Source organism: Micromys minutus (assembly GCF_963924665.1).
Source record: "Micromys minutus genome assembly, chromosome: 29".
Taxonomy (NCBI): domain Eukaryota; kingdom Metazoa; phylum Chordata; class Mammalia; order Rodentia; family Muridae; genus Micromys; species Micromys minutus.
In genome coordinates this window covers 8,675,129-8,685,085 of record NC_137964.1, presented here as the reverse complement: position 1 = coordinate 8,685,085, position 9,957 = coordinate 8,675,129, and the positions used below count along the sequence as shown (strand labels likewise).

The 9,957-nt window shown below is 43.3% G+C and overlaps 1 protein-coding gene across 3 annotated transcripts in view; it reads right to left on the bottom strand.

Annotated features, from left to right (window-relative positions):
• Positions 1–7,112: 7,112 nt before the first annotated feature.
• The window catches only part of RXFP2 (relaxin family peptide receptor 2), a gene marked incomplete at both ends in the record, with an annotated part of 60,212 nt that continues 57,367 nt past the window's right edge, over positions 7,113–9,957 (bottom strand). For all 3 annotated transcript variants that reach the window (XM_080940687.1, XM_080940686.1, XM_080940688.1), the window contains one exon: positions 7,113–7,372. In XM_080940687.1, coding sequence (XP_080796813.1) covers positions 7,113–7,372 — 260 coding nt within the window. The remainder of the gene's footprint in view (positions 7,373–9,957) is intronic.

Sequence of the window (9,957 nt, the reverse complement as noted above, 5' to 3'; positions counted from 1 at the left end):
TTGGAGACCCTTCCAGTGATGTGACACGTCTGGAACTTGGGGGCTTTCTCCCCAAACCACGGAAAAGAATAGCTCCTGTTTGATTATGCAGGTAACTACAGTGGACTTTCTTGAATCTGTCCTGGGAGGTGAGACTCAAATGTGGAGAAAGAGGTCTGTTTAAGCCTCACCCCTGAGAGGCCAGGTTTGGCAAGCTCAATCCAAGCCAGACGTGTTGGTTTGGGTTGGAGAAACTCCTAGAAATCAAAGACTTAGCTACTGTGCTCACAACCCTGGTCTGCCAGCCCCATTCTGCCCACAGAGAGAAACAAGCTTAAGTACTGGCAGAAATATTCAAGTGTATGCATTAGTCAGATTTAACGCCTGTGGTTTGGCTTGGTTGCTTTATTCAAAGATTATCTACTGACATAAAGAACATTAAAAAAATACTTGGAAATATTGATGGTGACTTCCATAGTCATAGTGTTTTCGTGAATTCTCTCAATGCTTTTAACAACATGGATTGCTATAAAAATAAAATAAAACCAGCCTTCTTTTCTTTAGGGTTCTGGAGCCCTGAGCGGGAGAAACTGATAGAGACATCCCGTTTAGGACAGAGAATTCCACATTCCCTCCCTTCTCTCTCTCTGCGCATTGCCTTAGCTGGGGGGTCTCTGCATTTATTCTGATCTACCGCAGGAGGAGGCTCTCTGGTGATGGCTGAGCACAGCACTAATATATGATTATAGCAGAATGTCCTTAGAAGTAATCTTGTTGCTATGTTTCTTTAGCAGGACAGTAATATCTGGGGACTCCTCTTGGTACCTGGCCTATTTAGTCTCAGACTGGTGGCCACCCAACCTGTGTTGGAGATAGGCCTCTTCTCATGGAGTGGGCATTAAGGCCAATTGGGTATTTGTTGGTTACCCCCAAAAGCTTTGTGCCATTATTACACCAGCATACCTTACGTGCAGATCATCACCGAAAATCTCAGGGTTTGTAGGTAGCTTGGTGTTTACCTTTTCCCTATACAGAGTGCAGAGTACTTTCCAGTATCCTGAATACTAGTCAGTAGGGTGAAGGCTCCCGGTAAGTACCAGCTCAGCTTCTCCATGGTCAGCGAGAGGAGTCAGAAAGAAGATGAGAGCCAAAGGGGATGGAGAAGATCAAGGACACACAGACTTGTAAACACTGCAGGGCTGGTGTGCGTGGAAACTCCCAGAGCCTCTGGCGGCAGGCACAGAGCCTGCACAGGTCTGATGGAGTCCCAGTGCTGAGAGTTGAAGTGGACACAGGCCCGAGTTGTAACCCAGAAGCCACCTCCAATTGATAACCGCTTGCAATGGAAGCATTCGTTGTCCTCAACAGAGTCTTACTGGGTATGCAAACCACTGCTAAGGGCGGGCTGCATTCCCAGCTGTGGATGGACAAACTCAGTAATGTTTTTGTTGTTGTTTGTTTTGTTTTTGTCTCATAATGCTTTGTCTGGGGATTTTTTTTTCTTCTTACCCTACAGATCTTTTGTTTATATGTGATGGTTTCCAATTTTTTTAATGGGATGTCTGTGTGTAGCAATATATGTCTCTGCTTCTCTACATGTTCCTTGTGTCCCCCCCCCCCTTTGGCTCTCCGTTTTTCTGTTTTTATTTTATTTTATTAGTTTCTTTCTTTCTTTTTTTAGATGCCTGTTTGTTTTCTAATGAGAGCAAGGGGAAAAAAAAAACCTGTGGATTTGGGTGGGCAGAGAGGATCTGGAAGGAACTGGGGTGGGAAACCATAGTCAGAATATAGCAAGTGAAAAACGTCTATTTTCAATAAGAAAGAAAATAAAACCAGATTCAAAGTTAAAATAAATAAATTAAAAATAAAGCAATAGCTTCATCTTGTGGCTTACAAATAAGCATCATCAGTATTAAATATGCATATTTTATCTTGCATCAACAGGACATCCGACAACAGACCTATGTTACAGAAACATACACAAAGATAAACACAGAGGGAAAGATTTGTGGTAAGTTTCTTATTCTCTAGAGTAAGAGAGTAGGAAAATAGAAACTCTTTTAATGTTTTTTCTTTATTCTCTCCTCCTTCACCTCTTCTTCCCCCATCATCCCTCCCTCCATTCTTTCCTTCCTTCCTTCCTTCCTTCCTTCCTTCCTTCCTTCCTCCTGCCTTTCCTCTCTTCCTTCTTTCCTTCCTTTCTTCCTTCCGACCAATAGCTCTCCAATAGCTCAGGCTGATCTTCAGTTTGTGATACTCCTGCCCTGGTCTCCAAACATCTCTCTTAGTTACTCTTCAATTCCCATGGAAAAACATTACAGTTCCAGAGGTTAGAGTCTATGATCATCATGACAGGCAACAAGAAGACAGGTGGGCAGACATAATGCTGGACCAATAGTCCAGAGCTCACATCTGATGATCCAAAAGCAGGAGAAATAAGGACTAACTAGGAATGGCATTGGTTTTTGAACTCTCAAAGCCTGCCCCAAGTAACATGCCTCTTCCAGCCAGACCACACCTCCTAATCCTTCCTAAACAGTTCTACAAACTGGGAAGCAAGTATATGAGCCTCTGGGGTACCATTCTCATCCAAACAACTATAGGCCACTCCTGGTAAAATGATAATATACATCCATTTATCTCATACAAAAAAGCCTCTCACACAATATGTCTCCACACCTCACATGTATTCCTGGTTTTACCTTGAAGCTGAGATTCTAGGTTATGTGTAATTTTTTCAAAGTCTCCCATTTCTCATTTCTGTGGTGTGCATTCTGTAGCTCTCTACACTGCTTATTAAATGGAGGCTGATACATGGAGGGTAAAGAATCAGCAAGTATGGATTCAATCTGGCCCCAGAGTACTCTCAATTTCTGTAGGAGAATGAAACTGTGTGGCTTACCCATGCTAGGGGTCCCTGTGAAAGGAGCTGAGTTGGGGGTATAAAGAAAGGTGAGAAATGTGTGCTATTGCCATTGTCTGCTTGTCAGTCTCAAGTCTGTTTGATTTCTTTAAAACCTGAGTCCTAGTTTGCTTTTTGTTACTGTGATAAACACCACGACCAAGAGCTACTTGGGGAGAAGAGGGTTAATTTGGCTTACAAGTTATATATAGTTCATTATGTAGGAAAGCTCATGGCAGAAACTGAAGCAGAGACCACAGAAGGATGATGCATACTGCTTTGCTCATCTCCCACCTCCTAGTCTATATATTTGTATAATCCAGACCTGCCTGCCTAGGGATGGCACCGCCCACAGTGGGCCGGGCCCTCTTGCATTGATTAGCAATGCCACACAGATGAGCTCACAGGCCAATTTGATGGAGGAACTACTTCAATTGAGAGTCTCTTCTCCCCTTTTTGTTGCTTTGTGTTTCAAGCTAGGCTTGTGTCAAGTTGACAAAAACTAACCAGATAGTCTGTGACCAAAAAAAAAAAAAAAAAAGGCATTTTAGGTATTCTGGTGAGTGTAAACAATCCTATTAGTAAAAATAATTGGGACTTAAGTATGAAGTAAAAATTACATTAAAAACCCTTAAGTTTTCTAGACTTCCACCTGAGGTTCCTGTGGATCTTTGAGGGTATGCTTTTCTCTTCAAGGGAAGATGCCCTTCACACACATGCAATGTAAGAATGTGGAATGTATGGGTCACCCTGATCCTTTCCCACTCATAGGAGGAACAGGCCATAGCCTCTCTCAGATGCCGAAGTGATGTGTACCCGATGTTTAAATTGTCAAAAAAAAAATCCTGACTTTCCATGGTATTTATACAGTCACATAGAAATCTGAGTTTAGAAAACAGGTTTGCACTAACAAAAGGTCTCATTCAGCTGAAATAAAAGGAGTTCTTTCTTCTTTCTTCTTCTTTCTTTCTTTCTTTCTTTCTTTCTTTCTTTCTTCTTCTTCTTCTTCTTCTTCTTCTTCTTCTTCTTCTTCTTCTTCTTCTTCTTCTTCTTCCTTTTTTTTCTTCTTTCTTCTTCTTCTTCTTCTTCTTCTTCTTCTTCTCCTTCTTCTTCTTCTTCTTCTTCTTCTTCTTCTTCTTCTTCTTCTTCTTCTTCTTCTTCTTCTTCTTCTTCTTCTTCTTCTTCTTCTTCTTCTTCTTCTTCCTCTTCTTCCTCTTCCTCTTCTTCTTTTCCTTCTCTTCCTCCTCCTCCTCCTCCTTCTCCTCCTTCTTTCTCCTCCTCCTTTCCTTCCTCCTCCTCCTTCCTTCTTCTTTTTTTCTTGTTCTTGTTCTCCTATCCTCTTCTTTGCATAGCCTTGGCTATTCTGGAACTCCCTCTGTAGACCAGGCTGGCCTCTAATTTACACAGATCCTCTGCCCCTGCTCCTGCCCATGCCCCTGCCTCCAGGGTGCTGGGATTTAAGATGTATGCCACCACCATCCAGTGGAAATTTTTATCTAAAAGCAGACATATTTGTAATGATTTTTCTATCCCTATGACAGATTGTAAATCACTAGGCTGTTAGACTTAACTAGATGTTATGGTGGTGTCAGGTTGCTGTCTACTATGTGGCTTTTAGTTTCCCATAAAACTGCTAACTTTATAGAAGCTTCTACCATTTGTGTTTTAAGCCCTCCATTCAAGAACATGGACATTGTGATTATTTGTATATACTCTGCCCAGAAAGTGGCACTTTTAAAAGGTGTGGCCCTGTTGGAGTATGTGTAGTCTTGCTGTAGTAGGTGTGTCACTGTGAGTGTGGGCTTTAAGGCCTTCTCCTAGCTGCCTGGAAGTCAGTATTCTGCCAGCAGCCTTCAGATAAAGATATAGAACTCTCAGCTCTCCCTGTACCATGCCTGTCTGGATGCTGCCATGTTCCTTATTTGATAATAATGAACTGAACCTTTGAACCTATAAGTCAGCCCCAATTAAATGTTTTGCTTATAAGAGTTGCTTTGGTCATGGTGTCTGTTCCTAGCAATAAAATTCTAACTAAGGCAGACGTCAATGACTGACAGCTCTCAAGGTAGATAACTGGGTATTCCTATTTTTCTGATAAAACATTGACAAATACCACCAGGGGAGGGGGGCTTTATTTCCTTTTATACTCTTGGTTACACTCTATCAAGGAGGGAAACCAAGGTAGAAACTCATGGTACAAATGGAAGCAGAGACCATGGAGGAATGCTGCTTACCACTTGCTCTCTATGGCTTGCTCAGCAACCTTTTTTATACAGAGAAAGCCCATTTATCTAGGGCTGGGACTGTCCATATTGGGCTCCCACATTAATCATAAATCCAGAAAATACCCCACTGACAAATCTAATGAAGACAGCTCCTCGTTTCAATTTCCTTTGCTCTGGTGTGTCAAGTTTGTGTCAAACTGACAGAACTAAGTACACTTAGTCATGGGCCATGGACAAAGATTTTGGGTCAAAACTGAAATATTCTAGACTGAAGACCTAGTCTGGCTGTGTTAAACTATTTGTTTGAATCATGGATTTGGAAAACGCCATGCAGTGATGGTCTCCGTTCGACAGAAGGAGGCTCACTCCACTCACAGCAGCTTGGAAACAAAGAAGGCAGGGGCCAAGATGCCAGGATCCCCCTGAACTTTCTTTATATAGGTCTCACTTCTTCCATAAACTCTCAACAGTGCCAAAGACGACTTTAACAAGATGCCAGCGACTCTACATGAACCAGTGAAGAAACAGGAAAGGAAATGACAGCCATAGAGAGGGAGAGAGGCTGAAATCCTGAGGGAGGAAGGCAGCCTTGGTCACACTGCCATGCATAGAATCCACATGGGAATCACTCCCTGAGAGAAGAAACACAATTTTGGTTAAATGGAGGAACTTGTTTTATGACTTTATGACTTTAGTCAGTGTTAGGTAGCAAATAAACCAAGACAACGGTGATTAACCTCGAAGTTTTGTTTGTTTTGTTTGCTGGATGCTACCAGATAGAAGGATGTTCCATTCATTCTATAGAAAAGTGACATCTTGTGCTTAGACAGATGCTTGCATTTTTCTCTTCCAAGGAACCCAGAAAGAAGGGACAGGAGGTGGCAAAGCTCACTTACCATTTCTCACCTTGGCAACAGAAGAACAGAAATGTCAGCCACGTCTGGGGAGATAATGGTGTGCACCCTAGCAATGATGTGAGACATGTTCAGCCATCCCCAAACCCACCCACATTCTTTGTCAAGCTTCAAGTAACACACAAATGCAAAATATAAATTTATTCGTAGTATTCTTTCCCCCATATAAACTTTTAGTATAAAAGTGTCCAAGTCCTCATATACATTTTTTCACTTAAAAAAAAAAAAAACGCCAAAGTCTCTGGCATTTTTGGGTGGGAATGGGGGGATTTGTGCAAGTAAGCAAACGGCCCCAGATCAGACCCGTCGTCCTGCGTCACCTTTGAACTCTCCTTGCCTCTGTGCTAAATGAGAAGAGAACTTACCAGCAATAGAAATATCGTTCTAAAGCATTTGAGAATCGTAACTGTTTGGGGAAGTTTGTGTTTCCGATTTCATTCTGTGGGTAACTTTAGGAAAAAAAAAAAAACCTAACATCTCAGCTTATCTGAGTTTAAATAGAGATCAAGAACAACTGGCTCTAGGCTCCCACAGCATGCCTCCTGCTTGTGTGGTCATGTTAGTCATGATAAACTGGTGAGAAGAGCTGCATTCAAAGTTGCTATTCTAGCTGCCTGCAGAAGCTGTCAAAAGTATCGATAAGATGGTTTCATACGGTACTGAAAGAGCAATGACAAAGACGTTCATTTTGTGTCGTGATGGTCACACCAGAATAAGATGTCATGGGTCACGGATGCCCATACTTAACAGGCAGTGCAATTCGGTGTAAAAGACGGCCGTGGCTACACGTGGGCACCCAGGGCTAGGCAGGCAGTGTTGACTACCCGGAGATCAACCATGTATCAGTCGACATGGATAACATGTGCATTCTAGGTCTGGGCAGGCAAGAAGGAGAGGTTTGTGACGCTATTCTCAGCTTGCTCCACAGGTCATAGAACTGTCCTCAGAATTCAGGGGCCCACAGCCATTCCACTGTGTCCCTGGCGCTGAACGGGTGGCTGCTGGCCAAGATGAAAACCTTCTCGGATGCCATCTTCCCCAAACTGTACTTTGTTTTAGGTAGTACTCTCAACGTCTAGTGATCTAAAACCACTACGGGGAGACTGGTTTCATTACACTGTCCCCAAGGGCTATTTTGTTCAACACTCCAAGTTTAAGTGAAGAGTCATCTGTCCACACAATGGAAGCAGACAAACTTTTCTTCTTAACTTTGAAAATCGATTTCCTCCGATGTTTGTGCAGCAACTGTTTCAACTTGTCCTTAAAAACGGAGGTGGTGAGAGTGTAGAGGATGGGGTTTAAGGCGCTGTTCACCGGAAGGAAAAAAACCACGATCCAGGAAGTGATGGTGCCTGGAGAAATAAAAGAAGTTTGAAAAGAAATAGAAAGTGGCTCCTCTCTCTCTCTGTTCTCCCAGATCCAGACCCCCCCCCCCCCACACACACAACAACTCCGTCTCCATCTTGTTCCTACTGCTTCAACAGAACACCAACTGCAACCTTCCCCGCAACATCTCCTGTGGATCCCACACACCCTCACCTACGCCACTCACGGCTGAATCTCAGCCTGCAACTTTCTAGGCTCCACCCAGCAGTTACCTAGCAACAGGCATGTAGGCCAGGCTTGCTATAAAAGGGAGTGTTTGGCCTCTCCCTTGCTCTCTGACTCTGACTCCCTTCTCTCTCTGACCCCTTTCTTTTTTTATTCCCCCAATCTCTAATGTTCCCAGCTGGCTTCTTTTTCTCTCTCTTCCTCTCCCCCTTAACCTCCCCTCTCCTCCCCTTCCTTTCTTCTCCTCCTCCTCGGTCCTTCTCTGTTCTCTCTTTTCCTCTATTCCCTTCTCAACTCCCCTTCTTCTCATACCCCCAAGTAAACTCTACTCCACGGGAGGGGTGGGGTGCCTCAGCATGGGCCTGCCGCGGTACCCCTTCTCACAACACCATACTGTGCTCTATAAAACACATCCTTGGCTTTGTAAAACACATCAATGCCTACCAGAAAGCCAGGCAAGCTGTCCACAGATCTTCTCCTCTTCTCTCTATTTTCCCAGCTGCCCAATATCATCCCCAGTGCTGCTGCAGAACACCCGTGGTAACCTTCTCTGCCCCCCGCCCCCATCTTCTGTGGATCCCACAGATTTCCCATCCTAACCTTCCTCCCCTAACTTGTTTCTTTATCCCAGACTCCAACTCCAGCAGGCACCCTTCTGCTAACCCAAGGGTGGCTCCTCACAGGGCAACAAGTAGGCTGAAGGTGAACCCACACCTCTCCTTCTGCTCCTGAGATCCGATGCACTCAGTGGCACCCCAGCTCTGTAGCAGGAAACATGTTGAGGTCCCCCTTTCCTCTCTGACCCCATCCTCAATGAATCACAAAGACCTTCTCCAACCGTCTTTCCCCCAACCCATCCCTCCTAACCTTCAACATCAGTAGGCACTCCCCATGGACATAAGAGCTGATCAGGACAAAAGCCAGGCAACACACGGCATCACACGCTTCAATAACCCAGAAACAGAAGCCAAGGAACAAGACGCCCACCCCACAAAGACAAATCCAGCCACCAGCATCTAGATATTTAATCATCCAGAAACCAGAGGCTGAACCGCCAGTATAAAAACACAGTCAACAGCAGCTAGGGAATTAAGTCTTCACAAGAGCTCAGCTATCTTACCACAGCAGGCCATGAACATCCCAGCTGAGTTGAAGCACAGGAAAGTGACCCCAAATCAGCCTTTGTGAATATGATAGCATTTCCTTACAGAGGGAACGAATAAATCCCTTAAAGAAACCCAGGAAAACACAACACACTAGTTTAAGGAAGTAATTAACATGTTCAAGAATAGAATGTTGGGAATAGAAGTCAATAAAAAAAAATGAGGGACTTCAGGAACTGAAAAAAATTAGGAATTCTAATGGGATGGACAGAGGCAAGCGTCACTAACAGAATACAAGAGATAGAAGAGAGAACCCCGGGTATAGAAGATATGATAGAAGAGATTGATACATTGGTCAAAGAAAATGTTAAATCTAAAAAAATTCCTGACTTAAAATATCTCGGCAACCTGGGAAACCATGAAAAGACTTAATGTGGGAATCATAGGAATGCAGGAGGGAGAGGAAACCAAGCTCAGAGGCCCAGAAAATGCTTTTAATAAAATCACAGAAGAGACTTTTCCTAACCTAAAGAAGGAGATGTCAATAAAGGTAGAGAACACCAACTAGATTGGACCATGAGAGAAAGTCCCCTTGGCACACAATAGTCAAAACACTAAAAACATACAGAACAAAAAATACTAAAAGCTGCAAGGGAAAAATACCAAGTAACTTAAGAAGGCAGACCTATTAGAATCATATCCAACTTCTCAATGGAGTCTGTAAAAGCCAGAAAGGCCTGGGCAGATGTCCTACAGACCCTTAAGAGTTCATAGACGCCAGCCCAGATGACTATACCCAGAAAAACTTTCAATCACTGTAGATAAAGAAATTAAGATGTCTTATGATAAAGTTGATTTTAAACAATATCTCTCTACAAATCTAGTCCCACAAAAGGTGCTAGAAGGAAAACTCCAACCTAAGGATGTTAACTACACCCATTAAACACAGGAAATAGTGTCACACCAGCAAAAATCAAAAGAAGGGAAACACACACACAGACACACACACACCTACCACCACCACCACCAGCAACACCACCACCACCAGCACCACCACCACCACCATCACCAATGACAATACCAAAGTAACAGGAATCAACAATCATTTCATTGATATGTCTTAATGGTCTCAATTCCTCAGTAAAAAGACACAGTCTAGCAGACATACATTATCTCATGGACCTAAGAAGCAAGCTGGTATAGGCATTTTAATACCTAACAAGAAAGACTTCAAATCAAAACTAATTAGGAGTGATAGAGAAGGACATTGCACACTAATCAAA